The 25,834-nt window shown below is 31.0% G+C and overlaps 3 protein-coding genes across 3 annotated transcripts; 1 reads left to right on the top strand and 2 right to left on the bottom strand.

Moving 5' to 3' along the window:
* The first annotated feature begins 5,152 nt into the window (after positions 1-5,152).
* LOC116773475 (UDP-glycosyltransferase UGT5-like) lies at positions 5,153-8,546 on the top strand. The gene is made up of 4 exons (XM_032665931.2): positions 5,153-5,980; positions 6,244-6,466; positions 7,122-7,341; positions 7,566-8,546. The coding sequence occupies exons 1-4, from the start codon at positions 5,153-5,155 to the stop codon at positions 7,849-7,851; spliced, it is 1,557 nt and encodes a 518-aa protein (XP_032521822.2). The 3' UTR covers positions 7,852-8,546.
* Positions 8,547-13,299: 4,753 nt separating this feature from the next.
* On the bottom strand, positions 13,300-16,777 carry LOC116773392 (UDP-glucuronosyltransferase 2B20-like). Its single transcript, XM_061528755.1, has 4 exons — positions 15,911-16,777; positions 15,488-15,713; positions 15,194-15,413; positions 13,300-13,662 (listed from the first exon to the last, which is right to left on the bottom strand). Exons 1-4 carry the CDS (start codon positions 16,736-16,738, stop codon positions 13,374-13,376), a joined length of 1,563 nt encoding a protein of 520 aa, XP_061384739.1. The 5' UTR covers positions 16,739-16,777; the 3' UTR covers positions 13,300-13,373.
* A 3,461-nt stretch (positions 16,778-20,238) lies between these two features.
* Positions 20,239-24,905, bottom strand: LOC116773474 (UDP-glycosyltransferase UGT5-like). Its single transcript, XM_032665930.2, has 4 exons — positions 23,171-24,905; positions 22,770-22,992; positions 22,203-22,422; positions 20,239-21,705 (listed from the first exon to the last, which is right to left on the bottom strand). Exons 1-4 carry the CDS (start codon positions 23,996-23,998, stop codon positions 21,420-21,422), a joined length of 1,557 nt encoding a protein of 518 aa, XP_032521821.2. The 5' UTR covers positions 23,999-24,905; the 3' UTR covers positions 20,239-21,419.
* Between the last annotated feature and the right edge of the window lie 929 nt (positions 24,906-25,834).

Here is a 25,834-nt window from a genome sequence, read left to right as displayed (position 1 = left end):
ATGGACAACCTCCTTTTAGCATCCGACAACACATGGATAACCGTGCTGGTGTCCGAACATGCCTTGGACAACCATCCCGGCATCCGACATTATAACATATCGCTAATTTTACAGTTTTAACAAGAACTAGTAGATAGCACAGCAAAGTCATCGTCAGAGTCATAGTCGTCATAGTCTGGTCCAGGCATCCTACGGAGTCTATCATCAAACCGTATCTTATCATACTGGGCATTTCTAGTTATGTTCTCTATTGTCTGATCTCGTACAACAATCAGATCGACTTCGGGCTCTACATCACTAGCTAACAAAATGTCTACTGGCCTAACAACCTTGACAATAAGCAATTCCAGAGGACTTAACCCCGTGACTCTGTGTTGTGAACAGTTTAGTGCTAGTTGTACATCTGGCATAGTTTCCTGCCACGACCGTTTACTAGTCTCGGCGGCAGTAAGCATCCCCTTAAGAGTGCTCATTGTACGTTCGACCTGCCCGTTTGCCCGAGAACTAACTCGTAAGATCTGAACTCGTGAGTCTTTGCAATATCGTCAGGCAACTTCTTAGCTTTAAGGTCATTCACCAACTTACTAATTTCTTCGTCACGCTGTTGTTCTGCTAACAGCCAATTACTAGTGAACTCAGTAATAGGAATTTGTTTTGACTGTACCTGTGAATGGTGCGTATGAGCTTCTTTGACTGGAAGAGGGTTTCGTGAAAAGAAGTCCGCATGTGCCATACGCTTACCATCAATGTGAATTACAACAAAGTCAAAGTCCTGGAGAAATGCCCACCATCTGTGTACTCGAGGCGTCAAACCTAGCCTTTTGCGAGTGGACTGAAGGGAGTTGGAGTCGATTACTACGATAAACTTGAGACCATGTAGATAGTGGCGAAAATGCTTAACCGCGTTTACAACCGCTAGAGTCTCCAACTCGTATGAATGCTATTTCGACTCTGCGGCTGTAGTACGCTTACTAAAATAAGCAACTGCATGCAGCTTACCTGCTTTTACTGCATAAGCACCGAAACGTATCCAACCGCACTTGCATCAGTATGCAACTCGATCTGTAGATCTGGATCGTAGATCATAAAAACTGGCTCCCGTGGTAGCTTGGAAAAAATTTATTGCCTTACCACCTCATACTCAGACTTCCAATCTAGTTTACTATTAGAGCTCGAAGTCAACGCGTATAACGGTGCCATTGTCTGTGAGAATCCCGCAACAAGCTGCCTAAAATAGGAGACCAAGGATACTGGTGAAAGGTGAAAAACTAGGACGAATAATATTTGGTTAACTTTTTCCCTAACAATTAATTAATTAAAACAAATTAATTGGTTAACGTTTTCCCTAACAATTTTTCGCTCCTGAGGACTTAAACGATAAGGGCGACAACTTACTGTTTTGTGGGGGTCAATGAGCCTGATGGTCATAGGGTCGGTGTTGGCGTGAGTCACAGGTACACCAGTAATAAACGACTTTTCGAAAGACTTCAAGATGTCAATTAATTCTGCTCTATGTTCTAAAGGTACATCAGTATTAAATTAAAGTTGTTCATTCTCGCTAACACTACACGATTCGATAATACAAGTTTTCTCTACACTCAACAGTTACGAGTCATGTGGACAGTTAGGCTTTGAGATAATTTTTCAAGTCCTACCATTATTTCATATTGAAGGCAATAGTCGGGTAAAACATGAAATAGGATTTATAAAGTAATGTCGTCAATCTTAATAATAGTCAAAATCTGTAACATTGATTTAACAGATGTTTGCCCTATGCCTGTCATATTAATAATACTATTCAATCTTCTACCACTAAATTTGCTAGACACAGATTCTTTAATTAAAGAGATTATGGTACATATATCCAGTAGGCGCATCTATATTGCTCAGGTCCACCCGCTTCTCTATAGTTGAAGCTAAGCTGCTACCGTTGCCTCCGCCCTTGCTCCTCCACTTCGGGCAGCTGAATGAGTAGTGGCTTTACCCTTGACAGGAGTAACAAGTGATGGAGAGGTATTCTGCAGCAGGCTTCTTATAGTTGTTGAAGCGAGTTTGGTTATTGTCTCCATTTGGCTTCAAATTCCGCCTCGAGAAGGACTGAGTAGACTTATGGCCCAGTTTCCCACAGTGAAAGCACTTGATGCTTGCATGGCTTGTAGCTGGGCGAATCCTCTTAAAATCTGGCACGTCACTGTTAGGTGGAGCTCTTCTCTTTAAAATGACTCCGCTGTAAGCTCTTGTTGCAGTCATTTTATATTGTCAATATCAGTGGTACAGAACAATCGTTGAATACGAGGCGCGAACTGCGAAATATGTGCCAGAACTGTAGCTACCGCGATCTGTTCTATCGTCAAGTTTTTCCACCTTGATATAATAAAGGTCATCAAAGAAGCACCATATGCAGCAAGACATTCATTATCTTTGTTTTGCTTCCAGCCATATTAATAAGGTAAGATGCCACAGTCTCAGGACTTGCGTACCTTGCATTGAAAAGCTTCTTGAAATTTTCTCAGTCATCCCTGGAAATGATACAGTCGACAGTCATGTGGATTCGTCTCCTTTCATTGCACGACTCAACGCAATCATTAACGGGGCGCCATGTTGGCATCCGTCAGTAATGCACGTGTCCGCTGTTGCAATCCCAGCCCGTGCGTCCGGATCAAAATCAGGAAGACGAAGTTCGTTCGGAGATCGCAAATGCTTCACGGCCTCTAGCATGGCCAGAAAGTTTCTATCTTGCTGCTCCAGTAACAACAATAACTTTTCGCTTTCGGATGTATTTGCAGCACGTGGGGCGTTCCGGTTACATCCCACTTCTGATAACGGAGGATCAGAAGATAGCTCATTATCAGACATAGTGAACGATGGAACAAGATTTAGTTGGTAACGCAGCGAGTTCATCCACTCCAAAAAATGTCGGTGACATTCCCTTTTTTCTCTGTCAGTTGTCCCCCGTCAAAACCGACACCGGGGTGACCTCACTCAAGCTAACTGCCTGACGTTGCCAGCTAATTCGTAATAATTTGTAAAATAAAATGGAAATAAAATCATAATTAATTCTGACGCTCCGACATATATATATCATAAAAGATCTTCTATTAGGGTCAGCAATGTGATTTTTTTTATTTGAAAATTATGCAGTTAACAGAGCAATTATGCAGTTGAGTAACAGTGTTTGTTTTGTTCTAAGCATACGAGTATAAATATAATATTGGTCATTTTTGATTTGATCCTAAGAACATTGACGCTGGCGTTAAAAAAATATTTAATAAACCATCAATGTTGGATACCGTGTGATGTGTCTTATACTCGTATACTGTCAGGTTCGAATAGCAATAGTTTCCGTCGCAGGATTAAAAGTCTTCCACATTACCAAGACACTTTTTGTAACACAGTATTCTTTCTTTTATCTTATTTGTGGGGTATGAATTGATATTCTGTCTGCTTAGTGATATATAGCATCCAGAGATTTTATATATATAATATTTTAATAGTTAATTGATCTTACATAAACAAGGGTTGCAAAACAACCACAATTTCCCTCATGTTACAGATCTCCATAGGTGAGACAAGGATTGCTATTTTATATATGGACATATGGACGTACATCCAATGTGGATAAACAATAGCACAATGGCACTAAATGTTGTCTTTATCGAGGGAATTCACAAACATGTCTGTCAGGAAGCATGTACCCATATACACATATATCAATATTATATATATAAATATATATAACATTTGGTGTCAGTAATTAATACACGCTGTATAGTGATACAATGTGAGACTTTAAATGCTTTACTTGTCAAATTATATTTATATTACATTAAGTAACAATAAGGCGATAAATAATAAAAAAATGAATAATATACAAATTCTTGAAATATAATACTGAGTTATGAAAGTTAATTTATAATAAAACATATAGGGAAGTTTTCTTATTTGGAAATTGTTATATACGGAATTATTTATGTTATCTTTGTAACAAATATTAAGCCATCTCTTCTACTTCACGAGAAAATTGCAATACCAATAAATGTTTTCTAAACTGCCTTAGAAGATTTTATGAGAAAGGAACAAAGAAGTTTTGCCAGGACATATAAGTTAAATAAAATATTTCTTATGGATACCAAAATAAGCATTCTAGCTAAATTTTTAAGGCTAACTTATATTAATTTTATATTCATATTTAGTACGGGGAAGAAGCTTCCAAGATTCCAAAAATTATGAAATTATTGCAGATATTTGCATACATTTTCTAATTATTCATATGAAGTTGATTCTTTTAACGTATCTTTTGACGTATGCATGACGTATAGATGGACGTTTTTTTTATGATAAACTATAAATAACTATCTGCTATTAATTATTTTTAACATTTCGAGGCTAATCAGCAATTTCAGCAAAAATTGTTAAATAGACAATATATATATATATATATATATATATATATTTATATATTCTTTGCTGTATAGTTAATCTAGATATTATAATTCTTCTTCCTATTACTTTCCTTTATTATATTCCAACTAGAATGACAATAAGAAGAAAAATAAAACTCTAAGAAATGTAAAAACATCATTTAGAATAAGTGTAGGTATTCTTTGTAATCTTTAAATAAGAATTGTCGATGCACTCGAAAATATTCAAGTAAATTCGATCTTTTATTTATTATGCTTCAGACCCATATCATTTCAAGGACAAAAATGTGAATTTAAAAGATAAGATTATGCTATGCAAATTATTTGTTATAACGGTATAATAAAAATAATACACTACTGTAGAAATAAATAAGAATGTGACTATGACTATTGTAATATGACCGATATTTTTATTCACTAAGAATTTATTCCTTTAGTAGTACAAAAATAAATTTGTACTTTATTATTTTTATATATTAAAATGCTTAGTACCATAGTCATTACTGTAGAAGATATATAAAAATTTTGAAACGGAGAAGGAAGCAAAATAAAATGTCCTATTGAATGTCCTACCACTAATAGTAAGGTTCAATGTTTTAAATTGTAACTATAAAAATATATTACATACGTATACTACCGAACTCTAAAGATTTTTTAAGATAAAAGATAATGGTCTGTCAAAAGGCCAGAACACTCTTAATTTATTGCAGTTTAAGAAAGATATTCTTAAAATGTTAAAGTTATCAGTGTTATTGTTTTTTTTAAATATAACATTAATCAGGTCCGCAAGAATTCTTGCGGTAATTCCTACTCCATCTTACAGTCATAATATTGTATTTCGACCTTTGATACAAGAATTAGTTAGTCAAGGTCATGAGGTTACTGTAATTACAACGAGTTCTGCAATTTCAAACAAGCCAGTGCCAAAAAATCTAACAATAATTAATCTCCATGACCTATCCTATGGGGTGTGGGAAAAAAACTACGTTCCTGTTCTTTCAAAGTATTCAAATAGTGTGGTACAAAAACTGAGTGTAGGATTGGATTTACTATCAAAAGTTTTTGAAACACAAGTGAGATCGAAAGAAGTTCAGGAAATAATTCAAAAGAAAAAAGGAGACTTTGATTTATTACTATTAGAAGCATGTCTGCGACAGGTATTAGCGTTTTCACATATATTTCAAGTTCCGGTAATCCAAATGAGTTCTTTTGCTGGTATGTCATTTAATTATAATACTGTTGGATCTTCAACCCATCCATTTTTATACCCATCGTTACTACAAGATAAACTGTACCATCTTTCCAAATGGGAAAAACTACAACAATTTTTTCACAATTACATATTATCAGAAAGAATTATAATGGAAATGGAAGAAAAGGAAAATATATCACTCGAGAAACTATTTGGTGCAAATATGCCACCATTGAACGAACTAGCCAATAATGTTGATTTATTATTCCTGAATGTTCACCCAGTTTGGATAGATAATCAGCCAATGCCGCCGAATGTAATTTTTATTGGAGGAATTCACAAACAACTACAACAGGAAATACCAGTAGTAAGTACAATAACTAGTATTTTTAAAAGTATATTTTTCAAAAACTTATTATTGCTCTGAAGTTTTCATTTATCTATAAGTAGGGATAAAATGCTAAAAATCTGAAAAAAATCCATTTAGTCATATTTGTACAACTATAATATTCAGAATCAGTTTTTTATATTTGCTACTTTTTGTATATTAACGAATGGAGAATATATTTTAGTCAGCTTTATTCTAAAATTTCCTTGTATCTTATGGTCATGTTGCACAACGTGTTCTAGGATCTATTATCATATTTGGATTCTTCAAAAAATGGTGTGATTTACATAAGTTTTGGTTCAAGTGTTCAACCATCTTTATTACCTCCGGAGAAAATTGCAGTTCTGATAAATGTTTTTTCTCATCTGCCTTATAACGTTTTATGGAAGTGGGATAAAGATGTTTTGCCTGGACAGACAAGTAATATAAAAATTATGAAATGGTTACCACAATTAGATGTTCTTAGTAAGTACAAAAACAAAATAAACCTTTAATAAAATTCATTAACTGAACTTACAACAGCAGGTAGTTTAACTTCAATATTTTAATTTAGCTAATTTTATTAAATAACCAATCGAAAATGATGTTTAAGTGTTTATTCTGATATACATTTAAAATGAAACTATGTTTTTTCGGATGTGGCTACGCAGTTTTACGGGTTTATTCTTCTCATTTTTATGTTTCGATTACTTCCCAGCCACCATGATCACAGGTAGTCAAGGTGGAAAATTTCATTTCGTAAATTTGTAATAATAAAATTACTTAGTCATATTCGACAAACATAATATTTATAACCGACCTATGTTTTGCAAAGTATAAATATGATAAGAGAAATGCAAAGAAGTTACCAAGTGTTTTATCCACAAAATATTTTATTATGCTTTGTAATTGCATATTTGCATAAAATACCATTTTTTTAATCCTATACTTATTTTACTTATTTTTATTTTTAAAAACTACCTATATTAACATAAAATAACTTTAGATTTTTTGTATTAGTTATTACTTAAAATTTTATAGCATAAAGCCTATAAACGGTAAATTCTAATAAAATGGAAACATAAAAAATAAGAAGTAACTGTTAATTTTATACAAAATGTTGATTTACACAAATTTGTAGAACATCCTAATATCAAATTATTTGTGACGCAATGCGGCTTGCAATCTACTGAAGAAGCAATAGAAGCAGGAGTTCCTCTTATTGGTCTTCCATTTCATGGAGACCAGTTTTACAATGCCGAAAAGTACGTTTACCACAAAATAGGAGAGAAGCTTAATTTAGAATTGCTTACAGAAGAAATATTTAGAGAAGCTATTGAAACCATCATAAAAAATAACAGGTATACCTAAATATGTATGGAAACAAAAAAAAGGATTCTGAAATATTTTATTTCTATCAATTCTTTAAAAGATGTTTTTGTGCTGAATTAAATGTAAACATTTATAGAAATATCTAAATACAGTATTTGCAGTAAGAATTAAAATAGATATAAGGTAAATGATAATAATAATAGCAAGACAAGCAGTCGAAGTTAAATTTAGTAATAATAATGTTGTGTTTTAGGTACCGTGAAAATATTATACGATTGAGGAATATAATGAATGATCAGCCTGAGTCAGCATTGCAGCGAGCTATGTGGTGGATAGATTATACATTAAGACATGGTGGCGCTAAACATTTACGAGCACGTGGAGCTAACATCACGTGGGCACAGTACTTAGAGCTGGAATTAGTCTTCACGGTTTTATCAGCGGTTCTTATTACGTTGGTTTTAATTTTTCTCATCATGTATTATCTTTGGAGAATCATAACAAAAAACATTTTTTCGTTAAAAACAAAGCGAGAATAATGGCGATAGGATGATAAGTTTTGTAATTTTTTTTTTATTATTTGCAATAGATAAACATTTAGGTTAAAATAAATTGTGTTTTGTTTTAAATCTAAAGAAGCTTGTAAAATGTGAATACTATTGAGCAAAAAAAAAAATAAAGTTACTGTTACCTCTTTCAATCGAGACAGGAAAATAAAGTAAAACAATATTTTTAACTTTCACTTTGTGGGAAAAACCTGTAGATGGTAATTTCGGACACATAGAATGTTTTGATCTCCGGTTAGAAAAAATATTTCGGTGTCAATACTGAGAAAATATAAAAGAACTAACTAAAAATAATATCGTGGATTTCATATCCCCGATATCGCACGAGGTCATATCCATATTTTTATAAGTATGATTAATATACCCCGTTCAGCTGCGTGTCATATAATCTGCTTATATTTCCATAAAGAGCGCTTTACAATGGCGTAATATTTTACAGTTACTCAAACTAAAAGGTGAGCACTATAAATATGTTTATTTATTAAATACAATCAGTTTCTAGCATATCCAAACACTAGGTTTTGAGTAAAAGGAAAAAACCGAAAAGAAAAAATGTCATTTTAATTCAGGTGTTTACATAAAAATGCCCTTCATTCAGCAGTTTTTAAAAATAAAAAAAAAAAGTGATTATAGGAGTTTATTGGCAGTCATAACCTTTATCATTGTTATATTGGAAAATCCTTGTTCATAATTTATTTTTAACGTTACTAATTAATTTCAACTGTTCAAGTATGACATTTTATTATTTAAATAATAATGAGATAGTATTTTTAGTAGAGCTCAGCGCCCTGGATCGCACGAGCTAAAATTCGCTGATTTATTAAACTTTTATTATTCATTGTATTTCAAAATGGAACTAAAAACTATATTTTTATCATTACAAAACCAAATAAAACTTTATCCGATACAAGTACAGTTGTTCCATAGATAACCTTTCGTTTTAGGTTGAATATTGAATTCGATTAATAATGAGATTTAAAAATAAAAATAAACATCTACAACTTACTATAAAGTAAATGAGCATCTCTTATGAGCTTTCAAAAATCAATATTTTCCAAAGGTGAAAACTATACCTTTTGTCATCGATTACAACGGTAATTGAAACATTATACCGTTTCGTTTCTGTAAATCTTGATATGTTTAGTTCAATACTGATAACAAATTAACATATTTTGTAGAATAATACCGTTGATTGCCAAACATTGGTATGGCAACTAATGTTATCCTACCAGTTATAGCATCGTCAGTAGAATATAGTCCATATAGGGTCATAAAAAGTTTATATTCGCATGTTCTGTAGAAACATTGCCCTTTAAGATGTCGTTTATCATCGTCGCGATGTTTTATTCGATTTCTCAAAGAACCCTAAATCAAATCCTGAATAAGTCTCTATGGAACTACCTCTAGACTATAATTTCAAATAAAAATTATTTAATCATAATGTAAATATTGACATTTAGTGCACGGTATTTTGTAACCTTGTTATAATAAGGAAAATAAGGCACAGTGAACAAAATCAGTTGAATTTTCTATATTTACTATTAGAAACATCTTCATTCCTAAAAGACATTGCCAATTCTCTTCGCAACGCATAGGTACTCCAAGGTTTCAAAGTAAACAAATACAAATGATTACTTACAAGTGATTTTCCTATGATTTTTATATTAATATAATTTGAGAAAATTATACTCTATAAAACAGCATATTTTAGTTGACTCTAGGTGTAGTCAGAGTTTAACCGAGGAGCTGTTTCTATTCAGGAAAAGCGACAATTCGTAGTAAATCTAGTAAGTAACAGTTACAACAGGACCGGAAGTCCTTATTTGCCATTCAATCTAGATCCCCCCCCCCTCCCAATTCAATTTTAACTATCACGGTTACAGAAAATCTGGCATAATACGATAATACGTCCAAATATTCGTGCACAACTATATTTGCTTGTCATCAGTACGCAGATGGGCCTTGACCCTTCTACTTATTTATATATACATATCTACCAGTTTATTTTTTGAAAGCATTGTAACGAGTGCCTCATATGACTGGTTTACGTGTCTTAATACGTACATTCACAAACACGTACATATAAACCACAAATAAATAGATTTTATTTTAAGAAATTAACGGCTATGCTTATTTCTATAAAACATAAATAGGCCACATATATTAATAATATGAACACATTGTAATGAAACTAATATTTGTAGAATTACTATGCGGTTTTTATTATTTTTAAAAAGTACATGCACCCGACGTTTCGGTTAATTTACAGTAACCGTGATCACGGGCAGACAAGATGTGAATGTCTGTCAGTTAGTCTTGTTATTTGTCATCTACCGCCAACGATTTAATTTAATATAGCCAAATGTTTGGCAATGTGAGCCAATTTTTGAGACCTATCAAGAGAACCATGCTTTACAACAAGCGGGTGTATACCAAATCGATTGTGATTGTGGCCTGTCATACATTGATCAAAGAAACATTATTAATACATTTTGCACAAAAAAACATTAAATTGTAACAGTCTCTTTGTTATAAAATTAAATAACTTTCTGTCACTTGTTGCGAACTTTATGAAAATTTCTGTTCTATCTAAGTTGATCGGTCGCCGCGGATATTCATTTTCGCTTAAGCACTAATAGTCTACATTTCAACTCGCCACATCTCTACTTTCGCATATAAGAAAACTTTACATTCTAAATGGGTTGGCTAAAAAATTCGTTACGTTAACAACCAACCAGCATACGTCATGCGGTGTTCATAATGTGGTGCTGTGGTGGTTGTTAGCTAAAGCTATTGTATGATATTAGCTTAGATAACATTGGAAATGGAAAATAATAAAAATATTAATTTATTACTCAATAAACCACTCGTATACAAACAATACACTTCTTTATAAATTCTATACTTAAAAAAAACTACCAATAATAAGTCTAACTATCTCATAATTGATTGTTAAAGGAAAATATGTTTTCGGTTATTACAACAAAATGAAAATGTCTCCTTGAGAGTATTTACCTAAATAAGTAATATCGAAAGCAATATATCATTCTCCAACTTGTTTTCCAGATGTGCAACCGGAAACTTTTACTTCTGTAGCATATCGTTAAACATTATCGCTTCAACTTAGAACAAGAACAGTTGTTAAAATTTATTGCTTTGTTATGGTTTTATGGGAGTAATACTTTAATCATAAACATTATAACATGTTACAGAGTTCAGATGAAGCGAATTTAAAGTAATGAGACAATTCAATATTTAAATAAATGTTCCCTCAGCACAAAAGCGAGGATAATAAAATGAAAAAAATATCCTTCCTAATTTCAATATGGTGCGTGTGTGTGAAATATTCCTGCCTTCAAATCAATCTCGATATTCCGACGGACGCAAATTTTCTAAATCCTCTATCGGCGCGATTGACGTAATAAATAGACGCAAATTTGCTGACACAGGCCTTGGATATGTTTGGCGTAATCGAATGAGAGAATGTAAAAGATTTATACAATTTGTCGGGAAAATATTATATATTCAATAGTGCATATTCCATTTTTATATGTTGTTCTAAATTATCCACTAAATTATCATTAATATATAATTTGCTGTAACATCACATACAAACTTATTTCACAAAAATTTTGGGCATTTCTATTTGATTTGAAAAAAACACAAGATCATAGTTTAAGAAAGATTTTTTACGGGATTTAATTGCCACAATCACAGTTTCAAATGAATTCACCCTTAATTTTCTAATTTCAAAAAATATAACTTATTTCAAAATTATAATTGTGAGATGTAAGTTGTACATACATTATTATTGTATTTTAAGTTAATTTTAGTTTTGTTTAAATACTTTTATAATATACTTTATAATAAAATATACTAATGCCAGATGCCATTTCAATAATATACATAGAGGTGATAGAGCCTAGCTGTTGTCAGTTAGTACAATCCGAACATGGGCTGGCTCGACTGGGGAAGTACCATCCTCTCACAGAAGATCGGTGTGAAGTAATCTTTAATGGCTGCATTTAATCCAATAAGTGAAAGACTCGGTTGCCCTTTCCCTATTTCCACCATTTCCTGCCATTTCCTCTTCTTAACAACCAAGGATAGCAAAGCATGTCCATGGGCGACGGTAACTATTGCCCATCAAGTATAGTAGGCGATCTGTTCGGTTGCGATTATGGAGAAGAGATCAGTACCTTATCTTAACTATATCTAAAAATAAGTTGTAAGTATTTTGTTGGGCATAAATATATTGAACCTCATCATATAAGTTTCTTTAGTTACATTTCAACTTTAACACCTAAAGAAGCGTCTAAGTACAACTGACCATTTCCAATATTTTTGAAATTTTCCAGGATTTTATTAGACATTTTAATTAATACAATAAAGCACGGATTTACATTCTACACCCGTTACATAGGTAATAATAAATTGTTACGTGCCTACTAACATAGAGATTTATAGATTCATTTGATTCTTAATTAGGTAAAATTAGTGAAAATGTCATATATCGAACTAACAGGAATATTTTTATGTTGCAGCTACTAGCGCCGACTTCCCACCAATGTGAAAGTATGCACTAATACTCGTTGTTTATTTTCAATACAAATACGTCATCTCACTACTCGTGCTACACGCAGATAATTTTTGTACGTTTGTATGAAACCTATGTATGCTTCTCTTAATTCAACTCGTCTTACAAGTCGTTCAAAGTGTACCATGGATTGTAAAGAAACTATTTATTGATCATTGTATACAAAAAATCCTATTTTGTTTTGATTACTTTTATGAGCAAAAGTGAATATATTGTATCTGTACTTATGTAATTAGTGGTTGATAATTATGGTAGACGGTGATGTTTTTTAACAATTTTAACACAATCATTTAAATCTCTGTGCAGGTATAGGACTTTGAGTTACCTCATACTGTAAGATACACAGAATCCATAATATTGCAAACCTACCTACACCCTGAATCTTGATGTAATTTACATATGTGGACGTCAACATTTACCATAACATACAAGTCAAAGAGCTCCCCTTTTCAGTTTCAAGAATCTATTCAAAACATAAAAAGTTAATAGACTACTTCGATAGTATAATAATCTGAAAAACGATGTTAACTTCGACAAATATATATTCAGACTAGTTAGTTTTAAAACTAACATGTTATTTCGTTAGCAAGTACATATTAATATATTACAAATACATCAAAAAGGAGAACCCTATAAACACATCTGTCACATCGTTGCAACAATAACACTTAAAATGTTTTATTTGTGAATACATTGTTTGTTAAAAATCATTGTCAATTTTTACATATATATATATATATACATATAGAAACATTGCATGTAAAATTTATTTGATAAGAAATAAAATTAAAATATAGAATAAATAATTTCAATATCCTCACAACAATTTAGTTACATTCATTATTTATAAATGTTCTAAAAAATATATAGACATGTACATAACTGTGTTTCGTGATATTTATTGTTTTTTTACCTTATTATATGCAAGCCATATCTTAATAAGCAATTTTATGACATATGCAATCGTTACCACAAATAACGTTAAAAAGATACCAAAGATTGCAAAAATAGTCATCCAAAACTTTACATCGAAGTAGTCCATGTATGACAAGTTACTAGCTAGAGTACGAAAATGATTCTTTTCTCTGTGTCTTAATACATATTCTGTCCACCACATTGCACGTTCTATAGAACTCATTGGTTGATCAAGAATTATTTCACGAAGTTTTATAACGTTGCGCCGGTAGCTAAAAGCAAAAATTTAAATTTGCATTTTAAACTATTTATTACTGCTTTTTTTTATTGATATTTTTTTCATAAAAGGTTTCAATGATATATGAGTTTAACAGTTTTCAGATATGTCTGCTTTGTTAGAATTTACAGCTTAATCAAATTTTATATAGGTATGTACATATATTTAGACTGTGTCTATGCTATTTTAATACGTAAGATGTATTTTCGACGGCAGTTAATTTGAATTACAACTAGTTAAGTGATTTTTGCTTTTAAGACTTCTATGTATTGTCCAACAACAAATAATTTCACAATTGATTAAATTTTTTGTGTAATTTTTTATAATTTCCTAAAAGTCAGTTTTTAAATGTAGCATATACAATTTCCAAACGTTGTGAATCACTAAAATGGAGCAAGGCATTTTAATTACAAAGATTTATCATATACTTACTCCAATACAATCCCACAATAAAATAAAAATTGTTTATTTGTTTGTGAAAAAAATCTTAAAAACCAATAAAAATTAATTGGAAACGAAAACTTATATATTCTTAAGTCGAACTTTTCCTTTTCTTAATTGTATAAATGTAACGTTAGAACCTAAGGAAGTTACAGTTATATGAAAACTGACACGCAGAGACAGTGATACCTTCTTTAAAATAATGTAAATGGAGACGCACAAACTAAGAATTAAATCTTCATATTACAAGAAACAATAATTGCAATTGCTACCAAAACACCAGTAGGAGTTTCCTGCACTAAGTAATATTTATGTAAAACAATCACAAGCTCTACATTTTGTTGCAATTAATTTTAACCATTAGAGCTGTCACTAAAAGAGAACAGTATGAATACTTTATACTCTTGCTGTAAAAAGTTACTGAAATAGTGCTTTATAATGCAGATATTTATTCTAAAAAAAAGCTATCAAAATGTAAGCTAGTCTTTGGCAACTACCAATAAAAATTTAAACAAACTATTTGATTTTTGAAGTATTTTTAGTTTGACGACCAATAAAGAAGTGTTTTTTTTTAATTTAAACTTGTGATATTGGTTATAACCACTTTTTTAAATTTTTTTTACCGAAATATATTAAGGGCCAAAAAAAAAATACTTTTTCATTTACCCTTCAAAAATAAGCCATTAAAATTAATGCCAGCGAGACAGCAACCCACATTTCATTTTAAGCCAACGGTTTCGATGCTTTGCTATGCACATGAAAAACCAGGCAGTCTATTGTTTTAACCAGATACAGCAAAGATTAATAACGAAAGTATGAATGCCATTCATGCGAATATGTGTCCTATAGTAAATATAATAGTATTTTATGTAGCTATACTATGAATATTACCTACGTAATCACAAAAAATCAGCCAACTTCAACCCCTACTTCAAAAGCAAAACTTTTTGATACAAATATTCACAATAAAATTCTTTATAATGAAGAGTATAATATAAAGTTTACCACCATTATTTAAATATATTTTAAATTATGACTTAAGTCAATATAATATATATAAAATTTACTACACCGCTAAATATTACCTTTCGTTATTTATAACGGTAATTACTGCATGATGCAGTTCTTCCTCTGTAAAGGTTTTTATATCCAATGGAATACCAATACCGAATTTTTCATATTTTTCCGCATTATACCATTGATCAGCAAAAGATGGTATGGCAATTAACGGCACTCCAGCAGTAATGGCCTCATCAGTAGATTGCAGGCCAGCTTGAGTTATAAAGAGTTTTATTTTAGGATGTCCTGCAAATATATGGCTACTGTTTAGTAAATTTTTGAAGATGGCATCTTTAATAGAAAATTTGATCAATACAAACTCAGAAGATCAGACTGGGGAAACCATTTGGATATCCTAATTATATTTTCTGACTTTCCCGGCAATTCCTTTCCATCCCATTTCCATAACACATCATAGGGAAGTTTTGATAGAACTTTTACAATATTGTCTATTTTATCTGTAGAAATCATGTTTGATAAAACATTTGTCCCAAAGCTCACATATATCACTCCATGTTGGGAAGAATTTAGATATATCTCAAGATCCTGTAACATTTATTAAGGAATAAAAGTAATATATATTATTTTTGTTCCACAAATAATAAAATGCTTAGAAATGAATATGTGCTACTTCAAGAAGAGTATAATCAAAAATTAAGAGTACGGATTTGGTTAATTCTTAAAATAACCATTAAAATTAGTAAATAGAATTATTTTACATATATGCACAATGAAAAACGCACCTTTGGCAATTTTTTTTGCGGTACTTGGTGTATGCCACCCAGGTAGAGAATATTCGGAGTAGTAGGTTTGTTATCAGCCCAAATGGTATGAACATTTAGAAAGACCATATGAATATTATCACTCAATTCATTTATAGTTGGAGTTTGGGGACCAAATCTCTCTTTTAAAAATTTATCACGATCAAGGTCATTCAAATATTCTGCATATTCGTTTGAATAATGTCTGTATATTTCTCTAACCTTTTCAAAAAAATTTAGATCGTAAATTTTATTTCGCAAAGGCAATGGATACAAAATAGGTGAAATTGGTGTCCCCATTATTTTATGTTCTTTTATATAGCCTCCGAATGAACACACTAATATGACTGGAGCCTTGAAAATGTGTGAGTAAATTAATCCCGGTAAAACAAGAGATTCCAACAATATTAGATCGTATTTATTTTTGGTTACGATTTCTTGAACCTCTTCAGATTGAAAATGATATTCAATCATCTTCATAAACAGAGAATTCATTCCACGAACCGCGTCGAAGTTAATTGCTAAACCTTCGCTTTTATAACTGGCATAAATATTTGCTTTGAATATTTTGTATGATACATCGTGAAAATCTATTTCGGTATAATTTGCGGGTGCAGTTCCTTTTGGATAAGCTGGGTCTGGTGTTAACACTGTCAGTTCATGTCCTCGTTTATGCAGTTCTTGAGTAATCTTACGGAAAACGATTTGATGGCTAAGCGATGGTACTGGGAATACACCTAATATTCTTGCTGATTTTACTTGATATACCCATACCAATATAAAAAAAACATTTAATATTTCAATTTTCATGTTTTTACTTATGTCTACTCGACGTTCGTTCACTTTAAAACACTGCTGGGAGATAAATAATTCTAATAAACTATTGTAAAACTTGATGTAATCTAAAAACTCTTATTAATGATTATTTATTATACTGATACTTTAAACGCAAATATTAACCTTGAATTATAAAAACGGAAAATATTTTTTGCTTTTCATTACAGTAATATCATTTTTATTAAATATAGTCATTATTTTTATGTTACTAGTACTTTATATCCTTATTATATCTTGAATTATTAAATTTTTCAACGTTTAATAATGTCATTTTCAATTATTAACAAGTATTGATGTCAGATCTATATAAGTAAACACATAACCCTCATATGTGCTTTTACAATTATTCATGTGTTTTATTTCTAAATTCATTCTAAACTATCGAACTATAAAAATTGTACACCATCTATCTCGTTCTCTATGGTAGAGGTAGGTTTTATTAAAAAACAGGTAACGATGCTACAATGTACTCTCCCGTACCCCGGATATAAAGTATACTACCCATTGTGCTGAAAAATATGCATCCGCTGTCCACTCTTATTCTCCATCAATTATACCACCTCTTCTTAATAACTGACATTGTGCCTTAATAATCGTTCTGCTAATTATCGTCCACTTTTAATTACCTACATACTCTGCAGGATTGTGCAAAGTATATTGAATGGATAATATAATGTACTGTTATCAGTAACTGACAAAATGGGTTTTACGGAGATCGATCGACTAGGAATATTTTGTATCGACTGGGAATATTATATTAAAAATATCCAGAAACATCTCGTCTGCCCGTGATCACGGTTGCTGAAAAGTAACCGAAACGTCGGGAGTATGTAGTTTTTTTACAAAAATCACGAGTAGTTCGTTAGTTTTTTTACAAAAATCCGAAAAATACTAGTTTCATTTAAATGAATAAAATCTTAGATCTCATTATGTCCAGAAACATTGAAGCACGCAACAGTCAACAAACCCATAGTTTTCGATAAGCCCTGACATGGAAGCCTTATTGGTAAACTCCGTAGTTACCGCATATATGGTCAGCTCATTACCTTCCTCGGGGGTCTGTCCTTACTGCAACTCTATTTTTGTTGCACTTTACCAATTCGCTTATACCGGAGGTTTTTGGTTAGTTAGATTGCAGAGAGTTGTATTAATCCAGCTTTAGGGATAAAAATTATTTTACGCTACATTTAAAAATATAAATTATTGTTCGTTGAAAGACCATGGACATCAGCCACTAAAGCAAAGAAGAAATAATAAAGTTTTTATTGTCATCGCACAACGATTAAATACCAATCAATCTTGAATTATCACACAAAAACTACTAAGCTCATCTTCAAAGATATTATAGTCATCCTTCTTCGAAGCTTAATTCTCATTATCATTTTCGGAATCAGTACCGTCTATTTGAGACTCTTTGAATATAAGATTTTTACCATCATTTATATAGGTCTAAATTTTTAGATGCAGTCAGAAAAGTGTCTATATACTTTACCTATAATGTTAAACAAAATTCTTTGACATTTTGAGTGATTTATTATATTTTTTAGATAAAAAAAGTTTTTGGATAGAAAAAAATATGATTATTCCAGAACAATAAATAATATCTAATTTGCTATTCTTACATGGAACGTACTTTACAAAAAACGAATTAGTGATGCTAGTGACATTAGCGATGCTGACGTCTCTCTTTAAAACAATTATTTTGTAGTAAATCCGACATGTATATTATTCCTTGGTGAATAATAAAAAATAGTTACTGAAGTAAAAAAAAAGTTTAATAATTGATGACTATTAAACAGTTTAATGAAAGACGAGGATAATAATTTTGTAATGACATACAAATTTTTTATGACCTAAACCCTAAGTACTAGTCATTGATTGCTTTCTTTATCGTTCTAGAACAATTTTCAGGCAAAGAATTGAAATGGTTACGCGCATAATTCCTATCAAGTCAACCTCTATATTATTTACGCAAATAATTTTATTCTATATTGTGTTGCTAAGCAAGATCTCATTTTGAAAATATAAAACCCATTTGAATATATCAATAATTTCAAAAGGCTTGCAAATATTTTAAATAATAATAATTGTGTGATACATTTGTGAGCAAACAATATAAACTTAATTCATAGCTGTTTTTTCGTGCTATAGTATTTTTTTAGAGGTTTTGTTTATTCGGTGCATTAAAACAATATTACTTATTAATTCTATTTTATTATTTCTTTACTATACACCAGAATACAGGGACATATCATAGGGATATATCAGGAACAATAAAATTAAACAATGTGTAAAAAATTTGGTGAAACAAAAGAAGGCCTTACCGCCAAATTGCGATTATCTCATCACAACCTTGGTGCTCGAGGTATTCTGAAATCGCTATCCTTACACTGAGAGCTAGTTGGTTATCGTTTCGCTGAAAGTTAGTTTTTTCTGAATAATGTAATTGCTAATTTCAAATATTGTATTTATGAGCAATTGCCTTTTATTGAGTTAATAAATGAGAATATTTTGACTATCAGTAGTTTTGTTTGGCAAACTGAACATTAGTGGCGATGGTTTTATCAACGCCTCTACTGGGCACTTTGCATTGCTTCGATACATTCTAAGGGTTTGGACTTGTCACTAAAATACGTTGTTTTTAAGATATAGTAACCAAAGAATCCTTATTTTATTTATTAAGTTACAATTCGATTGTCAAAAAAGTAGAACTTATATAATAATATAAATGAAATAATTTTTAACAGCAAACAAAATTTTATTACTTATTTCTTTAAATTTATTTATTCCATTTTGAGTAATTAAATTTGTTATGTAAATACTAGTGTTCTTTCATAATTCATTACGAGCACCTCAGTACAGCCTTATGAACAGTAAGGTAGTACTGTGATCCATAATATTTAAAAGTTAGTTTGATAATTAGTAGGTACCAATTAATAATTTTTACATTAACATTTACTTGGCACCGACTTCAAAATTATAAAATAACTAGCTGTTAACGGCGACTCCGTCTGCTTAAAAAAAATAATAAGAAACAATGAAAAAACTTAAGCCCCGTATGCAAGCTGCCCCCCACTCGCGCGTTATAATTTTGGGATGGGGATTCAGGATCTTGATAAAAAGTACCTTAAGTTATTCCTTTTTATATCAGCTAATAAAAGTCCCGTTAAACGCGGTTCAGGCATTTTAGAAATTAGTCGAAACAAACAGACATTCAAATTTACATAAAAGTCGATAATTGATCAGTTATCGAGCGGGATGAAAAATGATAAAATTACTAAAATTGTTATAAAAAATAGGGGTTCGTGATAAAATGTAGGCTTGTACGTATTTTTAACGCCACTTTATAAAAAATAAAAACAAAAAAAAATCAGTAAAACCGTTTCAGAGGAGTACGGTAATTAACATTGGGACATGGAAATTGTATATATAAGATAATTTAATATTATTTTCTATTTAACTAAATGGACATATTTATTGCTTTGTACGAAGTAAATTTATTTTTTGCTTTTTAGTTCACTGCTTGAAGCCGCTTTTTAGTAGACCGAGAAATGGTCTCCATCATCAGGTATACTGCAGATCTTTATTATAATCCACTTAAGTGCAAAGTTCTCATCGATATAAATGAATTAAGTCTAAACAAAAGGTAACTACTGTAAATAATTAAGGAGTTCTCTCCACTATCCTTCGTCTTCATCATCAGACCCCTAATGACAGTCACCGTCTATCTATCTATAAAGTTCTTTTGAATACAAATTAATGAAGCTGAAATACAAAGCATCTGCTATTAATCGTTGAAGAGTTCCCTCGACTGTCACTCATTCTCAGATCTACCCGAGACCTTCATCAAATGGTAGTGCTTAATGAGAACACTTAATGAAAAAACTTACAAACATACCAGTTGCCCCTACAATTTTTAAAAGTTTCCCTCTATTTCTCTGATCTGCCATTATCAGACCCCGGCTTTCTTATCATGGGACCACCTTTGAAATATCTACTTTCCAATAAAAAAAATCATCAAAATTGGTTCGTAAATGACAAATTTATCCGCGAACAAACTTATTAAAGAATATATACGGTCGAATTCAGAAGCCTCCTCCTTTTTGAAGTCGTTTATAAAATAGATAACATTTGTCACAATTGTAGATGTTGAATGTATGGCAACACAAAGTGATTAAAAACATCGAATGTTCGAACTATATTGTAATAATATAAGATACAAATTGTCTGCATCATAAATTGTGAAATTACCCTTATTATCAAAGCGTGTTTGAGTTCTTAATACAAATATGTCATAACTTCATAAGATACAATCAGTTTCATTAATAAAATTAGAAAAACATCTTAAATTATTAGAATTAAATACAACATGAGTGTTATTAAGCACTATTATTACTATTAATTTATATTGAACCAATTAACTGCACACAAAGAGTCACCTTTCACTTCTCACTAATTAGCATTATGTATTGATCTGGGAAATTAAGGCTGTTATAAACCAAATAACTGATAACCTTTATATTCAAAGAAAATTTAACAGGAAAAGGTTTAACAGAACTTAAAATTAAAAAAAAATCCTATTACATTTAATTTAACTCGTTACGTTCTTCATATTTTAAGATATAAATAACTGAAAACAATATCGTATGAGTGATTAGTGTGTTTTAACCTTATTATAAATCCACATTTTATTCAGTAACTTAATAACATAAGCAATCGTTACCACAAATAACGTTAAAAAGATACCAATTATTGCAAAAATAGTCATCCAAAACTTTACATCGAAGTAATCCATGTATGATAAGTTACTAGCTAGAGTACGAAAATGATTCTTTTCTCTGTGTCTTAATACATATTCTGTCCACCACATTGCACGTTCTATAGAACTCATTGGTTGATCAAGAATTATTTCACGAAGTTTAAAAACGCTGTTCCGGTAGCTAAAAGTAAAACGTATAAGTCGTTAGTAGCCCTCAGTTATTATACAAAATTAGTTCTAAAAGATGCTAATATTTTGAATACTTTGTTTGAACTGTAAGTCGACAAAATTGAGCACAAGACCTAATTTATAGTAGAGATCAACTGAAAGGTAGCATACCTAAGCAAAAGCGCAATTTAATAGGTGCTGCTGATTTTTCGTTATATGTTATTAAATGTAAATTTTAATTTAACTTAGACACTAAATTTTTTTGATTGAAAGTGACCTCAACCAAATAAAATTCTTACTTTTTCCGTAACATATACAGTTGTTGCATAGAATGCCTGCCCTCCAGTTAAAATAATGAAATCAGTTAAAAATAAATATTCCTAACATATGTTTACCTCAATTAACATCTATTATGTAATAATCCATATGAATACGAGTATATTGAAATTTTGAAATCAGTATGTTTTAAATATTTAATGCTTAAATTGTTTATGCGTCTATTATTGTTACCTTTCATTATTTATGACGTTAATTACAGCATTATGCAGTTCTTCCTCTGTAAAGCTTGTAATGTCTAGTTGAATACCAATACCGAATTTTTCAAATTTTTCAGCATTGTACCATTGATCGCCAAACATTGGTATGGCAACTAACGGTACCCCACCAGTTATAGCTTCATCAGTAGATTGCAGTCCAGCTTGTGTTATAAAAAGTTTAATATTAGGATGTCCTGCAAAGAAATAACGTATTTCAACTATTCATATATTAACTTATTTTACTGCCATAAAGATCAAACTAATTATTTTCATTAACATTATCCTATTTTCATTGTTACGTAACATTTTTAAAATATATAACATTTTGATCTGCACATGCAGTTCACTTTCAAATTATTATAACTATAATTTCAATTAAGTGATTTGTTAATAATGTGCTTCCAACTATCAACGCTGATCAACGTTTATGTAAACATTTGAAATCTATACTGTAAAAGATAGCAAAAAAAAAATTATGCTACTATTGATAGGTTTAACATTAAACCAGCTTGAACAAAAAATATCTGTTGCAATTACTTACTCAATAGATCAGATTGTGGAAACCATTTGGATAACCTAATATTGTCTGTCTTTCCCGGCAATTCCTCTCCATCCCATTTCCATAACACATCGTAGGGAAGTTTTGATAGAACTTTTACCACATTTTCTATTTTATCTGACGGAATCATATATGACAAAGCATTTGTCCCAAAGCTTACATATATGACTCCGTGTTTAGAAGAATTGAGGAATGTCTCAAGGTCCTGAAATATTTATTGAAGAACAGCTAATGAATAGGACTTTATGAAGAAGATAAAAACAACGTTTTTCAAACTTAAAAACTCTAAACAAATGATGCTGAATTTTTAAGAAGATTACAAACAATTCTCACTAAGAATTTCTTTTTATTTAAATATGAAAATACTTTTTAATAGCACATACCTTCGGTAAATCTTTCTGTGGTACTTGGTGTATACCACCCATATAGACAATATTCGGAGTGCTGGGCTTATGATCGGCCCAAATGGTGTGAACATTTAAAAAGAGCATATGAATATTATCACTCAATTCATTTATAGTTGGAGTTTGGGAACCAAATCTCTCTTTCAATAATTTATCATTGTCAAGGTCATTCAAATATTCCGCATATTCGTTTGAATAATGTCTGTATATTTCTCTGATCTTTTCAAAAAAATTAAGATTGTAAATCTTATTTCGCAGAGGCAATGGATACAAAATAGGTGCAGTCGGTGTCCCCATTATTTTATGTTCATTTATATAACCTCCGAATGAACTCACTAATATCACTGGAGCCTTGAATATGTGTGAGTATATCAATCCCGAGAGAACAATAGATTCTAACAATATCAGATCATATTTATTATTAGCTACGATTTCCTGGACTTCTTTGGATTGAAAATGATACTCAATGACCTTCATAAAGAGGGGATTCATATTACGAAGCATGTCGTAGGTGAATGTTAAACCTTCAATTTTATAATTTGAGTGAATATTAGATCTAAATAATTTGTATGATACATCGTGAAAATCTATTTCGGTATAATTTGCGGGTGCCTTTCCTTTGGGGTAAGCTGGGTCTGGTGTTAACACTGTCAGTTCATGTCCTCGTTTATGGAGTTCCTGCGTAATCTTACGGAAAACGACTTGATGGCTAAGTGATGGTATTGGAAACACTCCTAATATTCGTGCCGATTTTACTTGGTGTACACATGCTAGAGTAAATAACACAGTTAATATTTCAATTTTCATATTATAAATGTCGTCTGCTTACCGTTTGTGAACGTTATAATACTGCTGTAAAACAAACGATAATGATTTAAGAGCTGACTTAAATTGCTCCATTTATTTTGATAAATAAGAATTAACTATGATAATGCAGTAGTTATATTAGTGTGACCTTCACTAAATCTTAAAAATAATATTTTGAAATAATAGACAAATTATTATTATTATTTAAACTATTTTGTACATTACAACTATATAAATCCTTGACTGTTATTATCAATAAGATATTGAAAGTAACTTCTGAGTTTCGAGAGTTACATATCGAAGTGATTTATATATACGGTATTAAAATACATGGGTATGGTATGGTATTCAAATACATGGGTATTAATTGGCTTTGTTATTTTCCCTTTTTTATGTATACCTTTTTTATCGATTTTTAGCAGTTATACAGGATTTTTCACAAAATAGAATTAAATATATTTAATTATGTTGTGATATGTATTAAATAGAGCAAACGTTAAGTAGGGGTTTATATATAAAATATAGACAACACCACTAATCATAGTGCAGCCATCTGTTCTAATTAGCAGTATAAAGTTTAAATGAAAAAATTTTTATTAAAAAAAAAAAGAATTAAAGTTTGTAGTAAGTATATGTGTAATGAAGTAGTAAGTTTATGTGTAATGAAGTACATGCTTTAAATAGGTGGTACAGTAAGTTAGTAGTCTCATTGTTCAAGTTAAATATCAATTGTTCAAACTATCGTGTTACGGTCACGCTACATATTACAAAATTAATGAACAACACTGGGGCAACATCGTTGTATGGATAACATATCATATAACGAGTGACGCCGCCGACTCCGCGGAACGAACACCAAGCCGTGTGAACCAGAAGATTCCTGATACCACACAAGCTATGGAATGGGATTACTATCCTAACATCGGGGCAATCATGTAGTCTTAGGTATAGGTTATACGTGTTAATATGTAATTTTTTTTATTATAATATACATATAAGTAAGTTTCGTAGTTTTCCTGGAACCTCCGGTTGCCACCTTATATAATTTGCGCAGTCGGTAGGATTTCCGACGTTAGTTAGATTTAGGATTTTCTAAAATCGAAGACCGTCTGACTGACGAAGCTTTCAAGCCTTGTCCGAAGTCCAGAACATTATGGAGTAAGGATGGCTGCTGGAACTTGGCACACATCGACCTATGAAGACTACGACTAAAATAAAGTAAGTACGCCAGAATCGCTCTTGTGTTACTTCTTTCCCAAGTAATAAGATCCTCTATTCCTTTAAAATTGTATCGAGCAAATTTAAGGTACATAATAGTTATAAGTAAATTAAAAATGCTATATTTTCAAAAATTAAAATTAAATGAACTTTTCCTTTTGATTTTATCCTTTTTTTAAATAAAACTTTTTTATTCTCATAAAATGAATAGATTATTAAGCATGGTAATATTTAATTAAAACTTTTTATCCTATACCTACTTGTGTCATATTACCTATTCCTCTAAATTATCCTATAAATTTATTCTCCTAAGTAACCACAATAGCATTTGGTGTAATAGTGGCAGAAAGACCGAAGTTATAAAAATAAAATCTTCTGTAACCAATGTGATAAATTAAACACTTGGAAAAAAAGAAACTAAGAATCTGGATCCATGGAACACTGCGGCAACATTTTACTGTGTGGAAAATGGTTGCCGATATGCGGATGTAGGTTTTACGTACGCGCTACATATTATAAAATAAATTAACAACACCGGGGCAACATCGTTGTATGGATAAAATATCATGTAACGAGAGCGCCACTGACTCCGCGGAACGAACTCCAAGCCGTGTGAAC

Source organism: Danaus plexippus (assembly GCF_018135715.1).
Source record: "Danaus plexippus chromosome 22 unlocalized genomic scaffold, MEX_DaPlex mxdp_27, whole genome shotgun sequence".
Lineage (NCBI taxonomy): Eukaryota > Metazoa > Arthropoda > Insecta > Lepidoptera > Nymphalidae > Danaus > Danaus plexippus.
Note: the sequence above shows the minus strand (reverse complement) of the source record. Positions and strands in the feature narration are given on the sequence as shown.

Excerpts from the sequence above, each read along its gene's own strand:
- LOC116773392 (XM_061528755.1), bottom strand. The coding sequence starts at position 16,738 with ATGAAAATTGAAATATTAAATGTTTTTTTTATATTGGTATGGGTATAT. Across the intron at positions 15,714-15,910 it reads CGCAAAAAAAATTGCCAAAG|GATCTTGAGATATATCTAAA; the intron begins GTGCGTTTTTCA and ends TAAATGTTACAG. Across the intron at positions 13,663-15,193 it reads ACCGTTATAAATAACGAAAG|CTACCGGCGCAACGTTATAA; the intron begins GTAATATTTAGC and ends TTTTGCTTTTAG.
- LOC116773474 (XM_032665930.2), bottom strand. The coding sequence starts at position 23,998 with ATGAAAATTGAAATATTAACTGTGTTATTTACTCTAGCATGTGTACAC. Across the intron at positions 22,423-22,769 it reads TCCACAATCTGATCTATTGA|GACATCCTAATATTAAACTT; the intron begins GTAAGTAATTGC and ends ATTTCTTTGCAG. Across the intron at positions 21,706-22,202 it reads AACGTCATAAATAATGAAAG|CTACCGGAACAGCGTTTTTA; the intron begins GTAACAATAATA and ends TTTTACTTTTAG.
- LOC116773475 (XM_032665931.2), top strand. The coding sequence starts at position 5,153 with ATGTTAAAGTTATCAGTGTTATTGTTTTTTTTAAATATAACATTAATC. Across the intron at positions 5,981-6,243 it reads TACAACAGGAAATACCAGTA|GATCTATTATCATATTTGGA; the intron begins GTAAGTACAATA and ends AACGTGTTCTAG. Across the intron at positions 6,467-7,121 it reads ACCACAATTAGATGTTCTTA|AACATCCTAATATCAAATTA; the intron begins GTAAGTACAAAA and ends ACAAATTTGTAG.